This window comes from Schistocerca americana, chromosome 1, assembly GCF_021461395.2.
Source record: "Schistocerca americana isolate TAMUIC-IGC-003095 chromosome 1, iqSchAmer2.1, whole genome shotgun sequence".
In the NCBI taxonomy this organism is placed as follows: domain Eukaryota; kingdom Metazoa; phylum Arthropoda; class Insecta; order Orthoptera; family Acrididae; genus Schistocerca; species Schistocerca americana.
In genome coordinates this window covers 980,987,735-981,008,265 of record NC_060119.1, presented here as the reverse complement: position 1 = coordinate 981,008,265, position 20,531 = coordinate 980,987,735, and the positions used below count along the sequence as shown (strand labels likewise).

General features: G+C 42.7%; 1 protein-coding gene across 1 annotated transcript in view; it reads right to left on the bottom strand.

The window, feature by feature from the left end:
- LOC124615874 (cytosolic purine 5'-nucleotidase) overlaps window positions 1-20,369 on the bottom strand; it is a 470,708-nt gene extending 450,339 nt beyond the window's left edge. The window contains exon 1 of the mRNA XM_047144059.1: window positions 20,074-20,369. Within this exon, the coding sequence (XP_047000015.1) occupies window positions 20,074-20,201 (128 nt within the window). The 5' untranslated portion in view covers window positions 20,202-20,369. The remainder of the gene's footprint in view (window positions 1-20,073) is intronic.
- Between the last annotated feature and the right edge of the window lie 162 nt (window positions 20,370-20,531).

The window sequence follows — 20,531 nt, the reverse complement described above, 5'->3', positions numbered from 1 at the left end:
GCCAGGGTAGTTGACTTACACCTTCTAGAGCACGTTGGGTGGCACGGGATACATGCGGACGTGCATTGTCCTGTTGGAACAGCAAGTTCCCTTGCCGGTCTAGGAATGGTAGAACGATGGGTTCGATGACGGTTTGGATGTACCGTGCACTATTCAGTGTCCCCTCGACGATCACCAGTGGTGTACGGCCAGTGTAGGAGATCGCTCCCCACACCATGATGCCGGGTGTTGGCCCTGTGTGCCTCGGTCGTATGCAGTCCTGATTGTGGCGCTCACCTGCACGGCGCCAAACACGCATACGACCATCATTGGCACCAAGGCAGAAGCGACTCTCATCGCTGAAGACGACACGTCTCCATTCGTCCCTCCATTCACGCCTGTCGCGACACCACTGGAGGCGGGCTGCACGATGTTGGGGCGTGAGCGGAAGACGGCCTAACGGTGTGCGGGACCGTAGCCCAGCTTCATGGAGACGGTTGCGAATGGTCCTCGCCGATACCCCAGGAGCAACAGTGTCCCTAATTTGCTGGGAAGTGGCGGTGCGGTCCCCTACGGCATTGCGTAGGATCCTACGGTGCATCCGTGCGTCGCTGCGGTCCGGTCCCAGGTCGACGGGCACGTGCACCTTCCGCCGACCACTGGCGACAACATCGATGTACTGTGGAGACCTCACGCCCCACGTGTTGAGCAATTCGGCGGTACGTCCACCCGGCCTCCCGCATGCCCACTATACGCCCTCGCTCAAAGTCCGTCAACTGCACATACGGTTCACGTCCACGCTGTCGCGGCATGCTACCAGTGTTTAAGACTGTGATGGAGCTCCGTATGCCACGGCAAACTGGCTGACACTGACGACGGCGGTGCACAAATGCTGCGCAGCTAGCGCCATTCGACAGCCAACACCGCGGTCCCTGGTGTGTCCGCTGTGCCGTGCGTGTGATCATTGCTTGTACAGCCCTCTCGCAGTGTCCGGAGCAAGTATGGTGGGTCTGACACACCGGTGTCAATGTGTTCTTTTTTCCATTTCCAGGAGTGTATCTGATACCTTTTAGTATCTCCAGAGTTCTTCCATGTACACAACCTTCTTTCATGATTCTTAAACCAAGTGTTAGTTATGATTATGTTGTGCTCTGTGCAAAATTCTACCAGGCGGCTTCCTCTTTCATTTCTTAGCCCCAATCCATATTCACCTACTATGTTTCCTTCTCTCCCTTTTCCTACACTTGAATTCCAGTCACCCATGGGCCATGACTATCAAATTTTCGTCTCCTTTCACAATCTGAATAATTTCTTTTATTTCATCATACATTTCTTCGTCATCTCCAGAGCTAGTTGGCATATAAACTTGTACTACTGTAGTAGGTGTGGGCTTCGTATCTATCTTGGTCACAATAATGCGTTCACTATGCTGTTTGTAGTAGCTTACCCGCATTCCTATTTTCCTATTCATTATTAAACCTACTCCTGCATTACCCCTATTTGATTTTGTGTTTATAACCCTGTAGTCACCTGACCAAAAGTCTTGTTCCTCCTGCCACCGAACTTCACTAATTCCCACTATATCTAACTTCAACCTATCCATTTCCCTTTTTAAATTTTCTAACCTACCTGCCCGATTAAGGGATCTGACATTCCACGCTCCGATATAGAACCGAAGACAGGTTAGCATTCGTTTCAATGACATTGTGCAGCAAAATATATCGCGACCGGTACCATCGGTAGCAAAGAGGGATTCAAGATTCTCTTTATTGGATTTGAAAATTGCAGTAAAGGTCATTTAGGAAATCGAATTTTCAGGGGGGTTTATTGTACCTGAAGGCTGAATAAAGTATTTGCACCAGAAATGTTTAGAATTGCAAAGAACATTGCCATTGGCCGACAGGTGCGCCTGCTAGTTGAAAAGGTCATACATTTTTTATCTAATCTGTCAACACCTCCGTCTGTTTGATTATAAAACAGTATTATTTCAGGCTTGCCTGTCGCATTATCCGTGCTTTTTGAGTGACGCATAGTTGAAATTAATGCCACAGCTTTTTTTTTTTCCTTGGACACACATGAAACCAGGGTCCTGTCTTTAGTAAACCCATATTCGGACGAGCCCTGTTTACGATACTTTTGTGGCAAGAACTCTAATGGAATTTCCCTTTTATATTTCTTCAAGAGTGCCTACACAAGTCAGCTTCTGTTTTTTCAAATCGACAACCACCTCTATTGAGCTGAAGCAATTGTCAACTGTGATATTTCTCCAAGTACCCTGGACAGGTTTGGCCAGTCGAATTATATTCTGTGCTGGCATCAATGATTTCTTCTCAGGTGACAAACCCATCCCGTCGCTGCCTTTGCCAGTATAAATGAAGGCGTTTAAGAGATAGTGTGTTCTGGCATGACATAAGATCATGATTTTCAGTTAGCAGTCTTGACTGTTTCTGAAAAGTGAATTAAATAGATATGATATTGCAGCTGCAGGATCGGTTTTCAGTCTCTCATTCCTAGTTCCGGAGTCATAGAACCGAAGACAGGTTAGCATTCGTTTCAATGACATTGTGCAGCAAAATATATCGCGACCGGTACCATCGGTAGCAAAGAGGGATTCAAGATTCTCTTTATTGGATTTGAAAATTGCAGTATAGCACAGTACTCCAATAAAGGCCTTCATTTCTATCAGTGAAACATCTCTCAATTCTGTTCTGGTTTCATCAGCATATCTATTTCTGTATTGTTTGATTTTCTCATTTGTGTGTGTGTTACAACTTCAGTTAGCGTGTCGTCTGAAAGAAAAAGAAAAGAAGAAAAAAAAAAAAAAAAAAAAAAAAAGCAAGCCTTCCCATACCTGCAGTGGTGTGCAAGAATGGCCAAGACGTTGTGTATTCCCTTTGGGTCCAGGAAGATGCACTATAATATTGTGAGCAAGCGTTCGAACATTTAATTTCTCTTAGGTTCCACTGTTGACCACTTATAGCGGTTGCATCCATAGAAAATGTTCTGTTTTGTTCCTTCTCTAACTCGTTCACAATCACTATCTGTTATATCCAGTTCTTATTCAGTATCATGTTCACTGTTGCGTTCAGGATCACTGTCGATGGCAGTTTCAGCATCACTTTATTCAATATCTTCCACCTTATGTAACCACTGAGTGATAACAGTCCGAAAATCTGGATCAGAAACACCCACTCTGGCCTTGCTAGCCATGCTCAGTGATATTTCTGTAAGAAATGTAAAATATAAAGTGTTTAAAATTACCGAGTTCAATAACGTAAACTGTGTGGTAGAGTCGCGTCATACCCCAAGCAAATTATTCTACTTACCAAGTCAGAGTACCAGCAGTTCGCAACAGTGACTGCTCACTACAATTGCTCGTAACAATCTGAACGAAAGCTACCGAGAAGCGGAAGTGCACAGTACGTAAAATTCTGACGTTTTGCGCATTGGAATTTTGGAGGGGGTATCCTCATACCCCACAACATCAAGTGAGGGTTAATAGGAAAGTAGTCTCTTACTAATAAAATAGATGGTATCAGCAACTCAAAAAAATTGAGGGCTATTTGTATTCAGTTAATTCATATTTCGATTGGTTGATTGTTTAAAGGAGGGGGGGGGGGGGGGGGTACCAAAGTGCTAGGTCATCGGTCCCTCGTTCAGTTACAAGAATTCCATAAGTGAGAGAGTAAAATAATCGAGACGTACAAAACACAGCTGGACGAAAGGGGAAAACCACAAGAATGACATAAGGGCAACAAACGTTAAAATGGACAAAATCGGGCAAGAAAACCACAGAGACACGCAAGAAATATGTAGAAGAGATCAAAACAAGAGAGCAGATTACCATGGCTGGCTGACTATGAGAATAAAAAGAAGTCAGCCACTCTGCAACGCATTAAAACCTCCACCCTAAAAGCACTAGGCTGGAGGACAGAGGGACAAAGGACATGCGCTAAAACTTAGATCAAATGATAAAACCCACCCTCACAAATAAAACTAAAGCTGCTGTTGAGGCACTGCCGCCCAACACCGAAGGTAGGGTGCTGGGAAAGTTAAAAGTCCGCCAACGAGCGGCTAAAAGTGGGTAGTCCGACAGCAAGAGGCGGATGACCGTCATTTGTGAGCCGCAGCGACAGCGAGGTGGGTCCTTACGACGGAGGAGGTAACCATGCGTTAGGTCCGTATATCCAGTGCAGAGCCGGCAGAGGACAACTGATTCCCTGCAAGGGGACTGCATGGAAGACTTCCACACATTCGTAGTCTCCTTAATGACACGCAGTTTGTTGTGAATACTGTTATGCCATCCCTTCTCCCAAAGCTGAAAGCTAACCATGCGTTAGGTCCGTATATCCAGTGCAGAGCCAGCAGAGGACAACTGATTCCCTGCAAGGGGACTGCATGGAAGACTTCCACACATTCGTAGTCTCCTTAATGACACGCAGTTTGTTGTGAATACTGTTATGCCATCCCTTCTCCCAAAGCTGAAAAACCCTGCAGTGTAAGACAGTCCGAAGGTCAGTTTCGGAGACGTCCATCTCCAACAGTGGTTTTCGCGTAGCCTCTTCGGCCAGCCTGTCGGCAAGTACGATGCCTGGGATTCTGACGTGTCCTGGGGTCCACACAGACACCACTGAACGATGGGACCGTTCCAAGGCATAGATGGACTCCTGAATGGACGCTACCAAAGGATGGCGAGGGTAGCACTGGTCGACAGCTTGTAGGCTGCTCAAGGGGTCAGTATACAGGAGAAATGACTCGCCAGGGCATGAGCAGATGTGTTCAAGAGCACGAGATATGGCCGCCAGTTCTGCAGCGAAAACACTTCATCCCTCTGGCAAGGAGTGCTGTTCAATATGTCCTCCATGAAAACATGCAAAGCCTATGTGATGATCAGCTATCAGTGTAAACCGCTTCATGGCCCCAGTACATGCTGAGAATCGAGATGAACTGATAGCAGAGAGCCGTGGGGTTAACGGAGTCCTTAGGACCATGCAAATGGTCTACAAGAAACTGTGGCCTAGGTGTACACCATGGAGGTATACATGAATAGGCCTCGAGGAGAGGTGGTAACAGGTAGGACTCCAGTTCAGACAGAAGGGAGTGGATGCGAACCACAATTGTAAGCCTTGACCTGGGCCACCAATGCGGGAGATGAACCGTCATGGTTGGGAAAAGGAGACTGTAATTCGGATGCGCAGGAGAACTATGAACATTTCAAACGTAACTGGCGAGCAGTTGTGCACGCCTAACCTTCAATGGAGGGACTCCGGTCTCCATCAGGACACTAGTCACTGGACTTGTTCTAAAAGCTCTCATCGCTAGGCAAATGCCACAGTGGTGCACTGGGTCAAGTGAACGCAACGCTGAGGGCGCCACCAAACCGTAAACCAGGCTCCCGTACTCAAGGCGGGATTGAACAAGGGCTCTGTAGAGATGCAGCAATGTAGAGCGGTAAAGTTCTGGTTCTGGATGAACAGTGCAATGCTGACAGAAATGCATGGCACACGACTTCGGAGCTGAATACTGGAAGCTGTGGGTTAGAGCCCATGGCTGCGCCTTGTGAATGGCTCCCTGTAGGCGCCGCTCAGCAACACCAGTACTGGAGGAGCAGTACGGAATGCAGAAGTCATCGGCATACAGAGAAGGTGAGACCGATGGCCCTACAGCTGCTGCTAGGCAGACTCAATACGGAGCCCTGGGGAACGCCATTCTGCTGAATACGGGGGGGGGGGGGGACTATGGGAGGCACCGACGTGGACACGGAAAGAATGGAGCGACAGGAAATTTGGAATTTTGTGGTAAGTTCCTAAGGGATCAAACTGCTGGGGTCATCGGTCCCTATGCTTACACACAACTTAACCAACACAAACACCCATGCCCAAGAGAGGACTCGAACCTCTGATGGTGGGAACCTCGCGGACGGTTGCAAGGCATCTCAGACCGCACGGCTACTCTGCGCGGCGGCGCGACAGGAAGATTTGGATTAAAATCGAGAGTGGGCTCCGGAGACCCCACTCATACAATGTGGCAAGGATATGATGTCGCCAGGTCATACCGTATGCTTTAAGTAAAAAAAAAAAAAAAAAAAAAAAAAAAACGCAACCAGATGTTGGTATCTGGAAAAGGCTGTTTGTACGGCAGACTCGAGGGTACAAGATTATCAGAGGTTAGAGCGACCCTGGCGGAAGCCGCCTGGCATGGAGCCAGTAGGCCATGTGACTCCAAGACCCAACCCAACTGCCGATACACCATAGGTTCCAGCAGCTGAAAGTTGGTGGGGCTGGTAGCTGTCCACATCAAGCGGATTTTTACGGGGTTTTCGCACCGGTATGATGGTGCTCTCCCGCCATTGCGATGGAAAGACGCCATCGCACCAGACCTGGTTCAATATGACGAGGAGATATCGCTTGTAGTCAGACGAGAGATGTTTAATCATCTGACTGTGGATCCAATCCAGCCCAGGAGCTGTGTTGGGGCAATGTGCAAGGGCGCTATGGAGCTCGCACTCTGTAAATAGGGCGTTATAGGGTTCACTGTGGCATGAAGCGAACGAGAGGACTTTCCATCCGCCATCTGAGGGTGCAAAAGGCTGGGGAGCAGTTCTCTCACGCAGAGGCTTGAGTATAGTGCTCAGCCAAGTGCTTGGCAATCGAGTTTGCATTGGTAGAGAGCATGCCATTGATGTTAACGCCAGGGACACCTGTTGGGGTCTGGTACCCAAAAAGACATCTGATCTTCGTCCAGACTTGGGAAGGTGACGTATGGCACCCAATAGTCGACACATACCTCTCCCAAACCTCCTGTTTCCATCGTTTTGTAAGCTGGCAAACGCAGGTACAGAGCCGCTTAAAGGCTATAAGGTGCTCTAGGGAAGGGTACGGCTTATGTCGCTTGTAGAGCTCGCCGACGCTCTTTAACTGCCTCAGCGACTTCCGGCAACCACCAAGGAACTGCCTTTCGCCAGGGGCATCCTAAAGAACGAGGGATCGCGTTTTCCGCCGCAGAAACGATCGTTGTAGTGACGTGCTCAACATCGATGGCACCATGTGTGGGAGATTCAGCGGTGACAGCAGAGGTGAAGGCTTCCCAGTCTGCCTTGTTTAAAGCCCGTCTGGGTAGGCGCCCGTGGAAATGACGCCGGGTGAGTGACAGGAAGCTGGGGAAGTGGTCACTACTACACAGGTCGTCATGTGCTCAGGTCGTCATGTGCTCTCCAGTGGATAGATGGGAGAAGGCTAGGACTGCAAACCGAGAGATCAATGGCCGAATATGTGCGATGTGCAGCAGTGAAATGTGTGGGGGCACCTGTATTTAAGAGGCAGAAGTCGAGTTGTGACAGTAAATTTTCGACATCCCTACCTCGGCCAGTAAGCATGGCGCCGCCCCACAAGGGGTTACACACATTAAAATCTCCCAAAAGTAGGAAAGGTTTAGGGAGTTGATCAATCAATGCAGCCAATATGTTCAGGGGTACTGCACCATCTGGAGGAAGATATACACTGCAGACAATTATTCCCTGTATCGTCCTTATCCTGACAGCCACAGCTTCAAGAGGGATTTGAAGGGGCACAGGTTCACTACAAACTGAGTTCAGGGCATAGACGCAAACTCAACCTGACACACTATTATAGTCGCTACGTTTCCTGTAATATCCCTTATAGCCGCAAAGCGCAGGGGTCCGCATTGCCGGGAACCAGGTTTCCTGGAGGAAAATGCAGAAAGCAGGTGTAAAGCTTAGGGGTTGCCGTAGCTCGGCCACGTGGTGGAAAAATCAATTCCACTGGATGATTACGTGATCGTGAGACTGGGAAGGCACGAAACACTCAATGAGGCAGTCTACGCACCAGGGTCACCTGCTGGCACCAGATGAGTACCTATGCGATCGACATCCATTGTGTCTGAGGGCCCAGTGAGACCTAGGTCCTCAGCAGACGCCAGAATCTCCACCTCATCCTCAGACACAGAGCTTGTAGGTAGTGGTGGTGTCACCACATTGCCTTTGTTCTTGTGGGTCATTTTCTTTTTAGGTTTCTCTCACTGCTCCTTAGGTTTGTCCAGCTGAGATGGCTTCACTAATTCAGTCTCAGGGACTGAGGAGGACCGTGAAGCTCTCCAACCAGTTACCTGTGGTTGCTTCAGCCACTGGTTGGTGTCAGCTTTGCTACTGGTAGGAACCTGGGATGGGAGTGACCCAAGGGATCCCTTCGTGGCGAGAGGAGCCTAAGAAGGCTTACACTTCTCAGCTGAGAAGTGGGGACTGAAATTCCCAATGGTTGGGAGGGGGTGTTGCACCTGAAGTAGATTTTGCAGGAGCAACATGGAGGGAAGTGCCCCCCACCATAAAGGGGGCAGTTGGAGTGTGACAGCTCTGAGAGCCAACTGTACACGGCAGAACGAAAGATGGTAGAAGCATTGTCATAGTGGCAGTGTAGGTTGGCGTCATATGCACAGAATGTAGCCTCTCATATTTTCTCTTAGCCTCAGTTTAGGTCAGTTGATCCAGAGTCTTGTATTCCATTATTTTTCTTTCTTTCTGGAGAATCCTGCAGTCTAGCGAGCAAGGGGAATGAGGATCTCTGCAGTTGACACAGATGGGAGGCGGGGCACAGAGAGTATTGGGATGTGAAGGATGTCCACAGTCCCAACAGGTGACGCTGGAAGTACAGTAAGAAGACATACGGCCAAACTTCCAGCACTTAAGCACTACATTGGGGGGAGGGATATATGTCTTGACATCACAGTGGTAGACCATCACCTTGACCTTCTTGTGTAATGTGTCACCCTCAAAGGCCAAAATGAAGGCACTGGTGGCAACCTGATTATCCCTCGGATCTCAGTGGACACGCTGGACAAAATGGACACCTTGCCGCTCTAAATTGGCGTGCAGCTCATCGTCAGACTACAAAAGAAGGTCCCTGTAAAATATGATACCCTGGACTATATTTAAGCTCTTATGGGGTGTGATGGCAACAGAGCAGAGGATACCGTTTTGATCAAGACCGATCTTGACCGCATTTTGGACAAGACCTCCACCTCCCCAAACTTGTTCTCTAAATGCTCCACAAAAAACTGAAGTTTCATTGACAAGCAAGATTCCCCATCAACTCTCGTACAAATAAGGTACCGGGGTGAATAAGCTTCGCTGCCATCCTTAGCCTGACGTTCCTCCCATGGTGTGGCCAGAGAGGGGAACAATTTGGGGTCGTAATTCTGTGCATTGAATTGAGCCCGTGAACACTTATAGACTGCTGGTGTTTGACCACCAGCAAGAAATGACTTACTAAGCTTCATGGCGTGTCATCTGACCTGATGCCACCCACTCTGACCAGGGGTCCTCCCCACAGGTGCCACCCAGCCGCAGCAAAAGCCACCTGGCAGGACGGCCATTGCTGGGAGTCTCGATGCCCCAGGGTGACGGACATCTACTCGTTGGCATACGTGTGGAGTTAGCACCGCAGGCGTCAGCAGAGCAATCCCTGTGTGGTCAGGGGGCAACAATCAACAGGGTACATGGCGGCCCCACCACAATGGACTGGCTACTGCGCTGGATATCAGGTGCAAACAAGCTAAGAAGTTCATTATTGTCGACAGCGCAGAAAGTGATACTGCACATAGGATTGAGGAAAATGCATCCAGGAGGGTGACCTCGCCCAACAGCTGGAGAATGAGCGCAAGTGCAGATCCACGTTGACAAAGGACGCATGATGGATACTTCCCCAATTAGCTCGCTCCTTGGAAAAGTTTTGAAAAATGGAGGTCAAACCCTACAGGGGACCATCACATAAAGGCAGAAACATGTGAGCCTCCCTTTAGTTGCCTCTTATGACAGGCAGGAATACCTCAGGCCTATTCTAACCCCCGGACCCACAGGTGGGTCATATTTGGAACTAGTAGTAACTATTTGTTACAGACACCACCAATGTGTTCATTATAGCTTTTTATACATTGTTCTCCAATACATTTATTTCAAGTAAGATTTATAAATCTGGCTACATTCCTGGAATCAACAAACAGCTAGTAACTTCAGTGATTTCACACTCAAATACTAAGTGCTTTTATTGTAATGGTAAATCCAAATTAAGCAAGTCAACACACAAATTTCACAGACACTTTCCTTGCACTGCTGTTCAGTCTACTCTGTTATATGCAGTCCAGCTTGTGCAGCAAAAGCATTGCTCCAAGATGTGGTTTAATTGTTTTGTAACATTTTAGCTAGCTTGAACTTTCCTCTGTTAGCTCTCTTCCACTTATATAAAGGGCATTTAAAATTCCTATTACAAGTTTCTAAAGGTTATTGGGGGGAACCCATGTCTGAAAATGTTCCATTTGGATTTAAAACAAGTTCGAAGATCAGATCACTTTCAAATCTCCCATTTCAGGGTACAAAAACAAACTGAGAAGAGGGTCGCAGATACCGACATTTCTGCAAGTAGTACTGATGGAATTATTGGAAGAATTGCCACTGTCACTTCATCAGCAAATGTTTCCAAAATCGTGGCACATCTGCACACTTGCACATGACATCCACAAACATCTCAACCAAACATATGGTGAAAGGTGGATAGGTTGGGTAAAGCCACTTCTTGGCTACCACTGTTGTGAGAGTTAACTACTCTTCACTTTTTCTTGTGGGGCCATATGAAGAGTCTTGCAAACGAGACACTATTCACTGTTGGAATTATTCAGCACACACCAATGCATGAAAGTATGCATTGCAGATACACCTTGTGCAACAAACAGCAGTACCACCATGTGTAGCTGCTCGCTACTGCAGAGCACTCAGGTCAGAGTTCACTGTTCATGGTCTTCAAATGCATTTTACATCCTAACGGTACATTTCCAGGCATGGGTTTCTTATCAAAACTTATCTACTAAGTACCCATTACCATCCCTATACGCCTGTAATAGGAATTGTGTAGCATCTGGTACACTACTTGTAGCTTCCAGGTCATCAGAAAACATTGTCTCTCTCTCTATCACAGTTTGGTTCAGTCCTATGACAGTTAAGACTTTATAATGTAGAAGGCACTAATGACAGCACTGCTTTCATATAGCAACTTATGGGCACTGTAAATTGGAATAATCAACAGAAAAAAATTTTCTCTTGTACTTAACTAACATGTTTCCATATGCTGTGGCATTATCACTGTCTTTATATGTTCATATTGCTTTCTTTAGTGAATATGTCATGACAATTGAAAATTAGTGTCAGACCAAGATAGAAATAAAGAACTCTTAATCATTAACAGCATCCGAGCACATTTCCAATCCAGACTCAAAGTTTCAGTACTACTGTCTTCTCCTATTACTTCCAAACATTACATCTAGAGATTAACCCATTATGTGTGCTGGAATAGGATCATTATGGAGGGGGTGGCTGAGACTAGATAGAGGAACTAGTTAAGCCTGGCACAATGATATATATTTACTGAATTCAGTTACATGGAATGGCGTGAATGGAATCAGTCGAATAATAATATTAGTGAAATCAGTTTTGAAATTCCACCTACAAAAGTTACACTTCCAACACCAACTGAAACTTTCAGTGTCACTGGTGATTTCCTCCCTGCTATTCCTACATACCTCAAGGTGAGAACTTATAGTTATATTGTCCAGCAGTAATAGGAGGGAAACATCAGTGACTCTGAAAGTCTGAGGAATCTGCAGGTGTGCTTGTAGAGGTTAAATTGCGATGGTGACTGCTTTTAGTTAGGTTGGAATGCTGGTCTGGCATGAATTTCGTTTCTTGCAAGATTTTCATAACATTGCAAGTTCAACAATTTTGAAAGGATTTAACTGATTTCATGTCATATCACTCAGTTTAACTGTTTTCAATTCCATTCATTTTATTTCAGTGAATTTAATCAAGTTGACATCAGTGTATCACTCTTTCTCATGATTTTACATTTGTGTTTTTAAGAGAACATCATGGCACATCACCTTGAAATTTTGTAGCTTAACTCTATATTCACAACCAGGAGTTAGGATGACTACTCTTATATTTCGAATAACAGTTTCTCATTATTATGCAGCAGTATGAAGCTACCTGATATGCACCTTGCACTTAAATTTTGTCACAATATTAGATGTGACATCAAAAATTGTTCCTCGGATACTACACTTATTGTCACATTACAAATTGTGTGTTCTCCTGAGAGCTGAGTCACTTTTACCACAGCTTGCCAGTATGCATCGAGTTGATTTGTGTCATGTTCAATGCTTCAGTGTCACTCACACTTACTTGCCTTACTCCATGAGTTCCATTACTCTAAATTATTTCTTACCCATTGACAACTGACACTGCACTTGCTCAACATAAACAGTATCAGATACACTGACTTCTGAATCGGACAATATTTCTTCTTCAAGAACATTGTTGTCCAGCAGAAAAGTCTTCTTGCAGCATTTGGCAATTTTTATCAGCAGTCAAAAAAAAATCTGGAATATTCAGGCATTACTAATGACCCGTCCTCACAGCTTCACTTCTGCCAGTACACCTCTCCTACTCCTTTCTTCTAGGGGTGCTAGTTCAGCAAAGTATACAGACGGGAGTTAGTGATGTTCGAACAGCATGAGAAAGGTACTGAAAGAAGTGAAGTGGTGAAAGTTACTCATTACTCATGTCGGAACAGCTCAATCAGTAAGCATATTTTTCACTAAATGTAAGGTTCTGGATCAGAGTCCTGGTCTAGCACACAGTTTTAATCTGCCCAGAAGTATCTAAACAGCTCACTACAGAGTGGAAGAATCATTCTGGAAACAATTCCCTTGATCATGGCTAAGCCATTTCTTCACAGTGTCCCTTCTTCCAGGAGTACTAGTCCAACAAAGTATGCAGACGGGGGTGGGGGGCTGTCAGAAACTGAGAGAGTAGTACCTGGATAATTCAGTTCATAATACAAGGATTGCTTACAGGCTCCTAGATAAATCTTGGTATCCTACATGTATAGCACATAATTTACTACTGTAATGTTGTCATATATGTTGAAAGAAAAGTAATGTTAGAGACTGCTGAGCAAAAATACATTTTTTATCATTTAGACTATTAAATGTCTCATAATTCTGTTCAAAACATACTGACATGAAAACCATCAAATCCTTACTTAAAGTCAAATTTATTCTCAGCTATGAACGAAAATTACTTCAGAATGGAGCAAAGAATTATGAATCTAAATCATATGCAGCACTCATAGCTCTGAAATTATTCCTCAGTTCAAATTTATACAATCTCTTCCACACTGCACCATAATCGGACCACAGATGGAACTGCTCGCAGAGGGAGGGCATAGAAGTCGACTGTATGCCTTCAGGAGCTCAGTCCATCAGCACACCTAATGGTGGCAACATGTCTGATCGCCGAAATATTGGATATGATGAACTGGCAGTACACCCATGGAATGTTTGATCAACAAATATATTCGGAGAAACTGAATAATAATAATAATAATAATAATAATAATAATAATCACAATAACAATAAAAAAAGGAAAAAAACAGATTCTCAGAGATCTCATTGTATAACTGGATGAACATCTGAACTGGACTGAATACACTGCATCTCTATGCTGGAAGGTATATGCACTCCTATAAACTGTACAAAAACAATTTTTTTTTCCAGAGAAATCAAAAAGAGTATGTCTAGGGCCTAGTTTTGCCACTTTTCTATTATTTGAACACCCCACAACAAAGTAAAAATAGCGACAACTCCTTCACCCAAAATTCCTGCGAGATATCCACAACTAACACACAATAATATGATCCAATTACTTCTTTCCAAAGACAATTGTCTTCATCGTATGCAGTACAAATGTGTGATTACCATACATCTAGTTTGCAGTACTGATTCTTCAGTAAAGAAAACTCAAATATCTGTACGCAAATATGGAATTTTACACTTGCAAGAAACTCAGTCTAAATCACTTTCAACCACCCTCCCCCCCTCCCAATAATTAAAGATGCTTTTCTGGAGCCCTTACGTGCTGCAAGCTGTATGGAATAACTTGCTCCATAACATTACTATTACCCCCAATCTGCATCTCAATACTGTTTCACAGTCTTCAGATACAGTTTAATGTCCTACCTCTCTAATATCTTTCTCCATTTAGAGTCCAAAATCCATCGTCGAATGTGTGGTGAAAAGTAGACCCTACTTTACCTACCACTTTTATTTCTCTTTCCAAATGATGAGTGAGACGAGTAATTGTATGTATGACTTCATATGAACATGAATTTCTCTGATTTTATTGTTACTGTTACTTCAAGAGACATGTATGGGAAGAAATAATGCACTGCTTGTTTCTTCTCGGCACTTCACACTTTAGAGAGAACTTCTCCATGATTCGCAACGCCTGTCCTGTAATCAGCCACTGGAGTTGAATTGGTGTTTCTGTGACACACTTTGCATTTACTAAACAAACCTGTGATGAAATGTGCTCCTCTTTAGATCTTATCTTTACGTCTATTAATCCTATCTGGCGAGAGTCCCAGACTGACAAGCAATACTGAGGCACCTGTTGATCAAGTTGCTTTATAAGCTACCTATTTCAAGAGTGAATTACATTTTATAAGGAAATGTCTCCTAAAATTGTTTTTATGTGTAATGAAAATCTTATGATCTGATAAGGGAAAACAACTGAATAAATAAATAAAATAACAAATAAGTGCACATTAGTGAGTGTGTAATTTTCCAATGCAGTTATTGCTTGGTGGAAATTTGGCAATGTGATACTGTGTAACAATACAGTAGTATATAACATCAATATGGTGCAGTGTGTCATTTAGTAACTGTAGTTAACATGATTTTGCGTATTAACTTTTATTCACATGTGAAAACACAATATCTACATTACTGTTAAGACGGTAAAGAATTTACAAAGAGAATAAACAGGAAAACCTACTGGTAAATCTTAAGAGTTCTACTGTGTGCAGGAAAGTTAAGAAAATTATGAACATTAAACAAAAATCTGGCAACATTATTATAGCTTTCTATTATTACCAAAATCACAAATGTTTCTAAGAAGTAACTTTTTATAACAAGGTAATGTGCATTACTAACAAATCCAACACCGTTTTGACAAAAGTTCTGCAGTACAATAGTGGGGAGCTATTTGTTGCAAAATTCAATCAACTTAGCAGAGTCAGATTTAATGTCCTCTATTTCGGAATCGCTCAGCTGGAGGGGGATATGGGAGGGCATCCATTGTGACCTTGTTAATAGAATCAACCCTCTGACTAGAATTAACTTGGGAATTAGGGTGTCCAGACTGAGTTATGAATACTGCTTCTACTGTGTAGCATCCAGAGTTTTAAGCACTGTGCCATCGCAATGTTTCTGTCTTTCAGTTCTGGAAGTCTTACCCTTCACATAGACAGTTTTGATATATTTTCCCACTTTTTGCTTTTTTCTACAGAAGAATGAAAGCTTGGTTTCAAAGAAGAACAGTTCTTATGCCCATCCGACTAATTTCCACTATCCTGTCATGTCAGGTCATGGGTACAGCAATCATGTTAGTAGCTTATTTATTTGTAGTTACATGTGTACAGAGATTCAAAGTAGTAATAACTGTGCAGTTCAGTGGTGAATGGTCCACTAAACCATTTGAAAACTGAAATGGGGACACAAGACCCATTTATCACTCTGAGATAATGTTCAGTCCTAGTTCACTAAGCTCACATACTTTGCTTTGGTTCACAAAGGAACAGAGGAATAAGGCATAGATTTTCATGTGATGCAAGTCAGTTGTATAGGTTTACATTTAATCGAAAACAAGAAATTGGCAATAAATTGATGTGGAGACAAAACAGGTGTGGAGGTAATGTAATCCTACTGCAAATTAATTCTTCATGTGCTCATTTTCCCATGATTCTTAACATACAAAGTATGAGCTTTACAACAAAAATAAATTGGCTTTAACTGATTTTTTAAAATTTCATGCAAATGTATTTTTTACTAAAAAAAGACATCTATGATGCTCAACCTGTCTGTCACGAGAATCCAAAAATAACTATGTCTACAGGCCACCTGCTCTTGGACAATGCATGCAAAGTAACAATAAACATTGCCCAAACAGAAGCAGGCACAATTATAGGTTTACTGGCAGCTTTGGCAATTTGTAGTGCAATACTGTAATAACATACTGCACAATAAAATAATGAGGACAGTCAACCAGTCAGTTGGGGATGAATGATTGGTGACACACAGGCACATTTGATAATCAGATAATTGCACTAGGTTTTGAGTGAATGCATCTTATTTTGTTTTAGCATGCACCTCTCCCCACCCCATCCCAAAACTCAAACACAGTGTGCTGGAAGGAGGGAAAAGTTTCTCCTAACCTTTCATTAGAAACCTACTTATCACGTAAAGCAGAAGGAAGCTCATAGATGATGTTAAATTCCTAGCTTTCAGAACGAGGGGCTTTGGTGGAAGCAAGGAAGGATTGAAGGAAATACACGGGTCCTATTCCATTTTTATTAAAAAAAGGGACATTTTAAAAAGTTTAGAAAAATCTGGGACAATTAAGGAAAAATGGTACACAAAATTGTCTTGACAAAACTTAATGGACACAGAAGTCTGACTTTGCATCATGTACTCAGATAACCCCAACTCACTTTTACAATTATTCTGCAGCACTGTTACTGTACTTTTCACTTTTATGTATTTTATCAAGGAGTGCATTTTCGTTTGAAAACTCATGCGACGTTTCTTCATCTTAATGTGATTTGCAAGGTCTGATTTGCGCGACATACATTCTACATTTTCTCCACTGCCAGTGATAAAAGTAAACTCACTTTTTATATTGCTGTTAAAATTAGACTCTCATTTTGGCATGATAAAACAGTGAACATGAATCAGTACTATGAACATTGCAAAACATTAACAGTAAATAAACAAAGGCTGTAGAGCAAGTTGTAAAAGTACTGTTTCCTGGCATATATAGTCTCATAACGTGCGGTAAAATGCAAACATTTCGTACTAAAATACTTTAGCCAAACAGAATCACAAAAATGCGTGACATATTACCATCCCCAAACAAACTTTCAGGACATGTTGGAAAAAAATAGAACACTCTCAGGAAAAACAGGATGAAGGGACATGATAAGGAAATGACAATATCATGCTCAAGAGTACAATATGCCACACGAAGAGTTATCCACAACCACAGGTCATCGGAGGCTTGCCACACAGAAGGATAACAATGTTAGTGAAGACAGAAGTGAAGATATGGCTGTCGATTGCTGGACATGATGTGAACAGAAGTATGGATTTAAGAGTAAGATTTATGCAATGCTCCCCCCCCCCCCCTTTGGGCTTTCCATTGTTGACATATTTACATAAGATGTGTCAAAATACTCACAACAGATTTACTTCAGAGTTATCTTGCAGGTTTAGTTATTTACAACGAAAAGTGTGTTAAGTATGGTGCAAATGTAGATCTCATGCTATGCTGCAGATCACTGTGTTACCATGACCTTTGTTTTCTATTGGCAGGCTCCACAAACTGACAAGCAAGCTGTCACCGTCCAATCTAACAATGGAAAATCCAGGATAGAATAATGACAATATTAGGGAAAGGATAGATTGCTACTCACCACATAGAGGAGATGTTGAGTCACAGACAGGCACAACAAAAGGACTACTACACAAGTAAGCTTCCGACTAAAATGCCTTCTTCTGAATGAGACAACTCCCACACACATGACCACTGCCTCTGGCTACAGAGTGGTGGGGAGAGGGAGGGGGGGGGGGGAGAGAGAGAGGGAGAGAGGGAGAGAGAGAGAGAGAGAGAGAGAGAGTGTTGAAGAAGGCCTTTTAAAGCTTACTTGTTTATCAGTCTTTTTGTTGAGTCTGTCTGCAACTCAACATTTTCGCTACATACCTTCCAATCTAACCTATATCTCAGGCCACATTGTAGAAACCAAGGTTTCAGAAGGGTACACTAACACAACAGAAAAAGAAGTGAATGGCAGAATCAAGAAATGTAGTACAAGATTTAGAGAAAAAATATGTAAATCTTACAACAAATAAGAAACTAGGGTTTTTTTTTTTAAAAAAAAGTATGGACACAAGTGTAAGTCAATACACCAATGCCTATGTTTCTATGCAGAATCTGAAACTCTTTCCATGAATTCCAAAAAGTCCTTTTGGGGTTAAACTTGTAGATTCTGGCAGAGACAAACCCAGCCTGGTTTCTATAGTTATATCCTTAATTTTATTAGAAGGCTGCCTCAACATTACATTATTAGTGGTATTCCATGGATACTACTGGAACGTGGAACCTCAAAACTTAATGTCAGTGACACTGGCAAGAAATAATGTATTGTGCTTAATAAAAGCAGTGATGAGAAATGAAATATTGAGAACGCAGATGAACCCAGGACCTTTATATCTAGTAGTTGGTACAACATTATACCTTTAGGGCCTGAATAGGTAACACATTCTTGTTTCTATTTCTTCCAAATGAAAGATTTTTTATAAATATTGTTGAAACTAAAGATTAAACTGTTTTCAGTTTGTCCGTTGTTTGCTCTGCTCCAGTTACTCCCACTTTAGTAACTTGAGAACAGATTCTCATATTTAGTACTTCGTTATGGGAAAGTTGATATCATCTGTAGTGCAAAACAGTGGGGTTAAACAAAGGATTTTTTAGAATTATCAATGAAGGTAAGTTTCCAAAATTATCCTTGGTATTATTTAAGGAACTTACCTGTGGTATTGAGAACAAGTGTTTCTATTTATTTTTTTCATTTATAAGCTGTAATATATAGCTTCATCAATGAACTTCTAAATAGAACTTGTGTTCCCATGTGGTACCAGTTTAGTTATACAGCATACAAATAATTTTCTGCTCATTTGCCAAGGCACTTTAAAGGGCTATTAAAATGTAGAGCTAGCATATTTTCTGACATGTGTGCCGATCATTATTAAAAAGAAATGAAATATTAGTGTTTAAAGTCTTGTTGACAGCGCGAAAATTAGAGAGAAAACACAAGCCTGGATTGGACAAGGGTGAGGAAGGAAATTAACCATGGACTTTGCAAAGGAACTACTCTGAAACTAATCATATTTTATGGAAGAGAAATCCCATTCCACCAGTACCTCAACTGCTGCATCTCCTTATTCAAGACACTGCAAAAGACTACTAGTATGGCAGGGACTGCTTTCTAAGCATTCTATTGTAGTGTATTTGAATTGGGAAAGTCAGTCTCTCATAAAGAGCTATACTTTGTGCTTTTCGAGTGATTCCAGGTCACACAATGCAGGTATTTTCATTGCACAGAAAGTATTTGCTTGCTTTGTAGCACGACAGAATATTCAGTTGTGGCTTTGCTTAGCAGCAGAAATGTTATGCTCGGACTGTATTTGGTTTTTTTTTTTTACTAAATAATGTTTATCTACAATTACACTTAACACGAGACAACAATGCCCATTTTAGAAGCAAACAAACCGCAATATCATGTATAGTACATAATTTAGGCGGCAAATAAGTAAAATGAACTATAATAATGCAATGGCGAAGACTGTAGTCTAGGTTTGTTTCATCTTCTTAAAACTTAAAGAGATTACCAAGCGTTATCGTTTGAGAACTGTGTAAGGAGTTACCGAATTATTAAAAAACTATTTTAAGTATAAATTATTATTTTATGCAATTCGCTTTATAGCAATACCCAAAAAGAAAGATGTATTTCATTTCATTAATAATACTAAACGAATCAAATCATCATTAATGTGGTATACGTGGACGACGACGTATTTCTAAACCCTTCAGAGAAGAAGCGTGTAAGAATAAATAAAGAACTTGCAATGTCACTTATGACAAAAAACGATTTACTGGGTTTGAAGAAGAACGATGTAGTCATCAGTTGTTGCAAATGGGCAGAATGAGTGTTCAGATTCTTGAGCCCACACATTTACTAAGAAATCGTTGTGCAATGTATTTGTGATTAGTTTACAGTTCAAAACAGTGTTTTCAGGCTTTGGGACATTTTCCTCCGTAATGCCATATGACGAATTGTGTATCATGTGCACAGAACGTTTTGGCGCAGTGTATTACAAACAGCAGAAGGTGAAATAAAGTTCGCAGGCGGGCTAACCTGTGTTCTGCTTTTCTGTACCATTTCCCGCTGCGGCCAGGTTGGTTCCCGGAAGGGCAAGGTGTTATACCGGGCGACAATATACTATTCATATCATCTCGCACGTAATTTCTAGATGTATTTGCCATGACACTGATTTTCGTACAAGTTATGCAAGTGAGATCAACGGCTACTGTACACAAGCATCCCACACAACTAGCACGTAGAAATACACAATACGCAATGCACAACACCCGTCACATGTAAACAACGGCTGCCAGCATTCCAGAATTCTTTCACGATACACACTTAACCGCAAAGCCTTGCACATGCGCAGCTACCCGATGCGGTAGAACTGCTGTGACAAACAGTATCTTGTGCGAAAAGCCTGTCATACAAACTGCAAATGAACAGTGGAAATGAGAGATATACCGCTAGCAAAAACCATGTAATTGTTGAAAATGATGGTTAAATTTAGT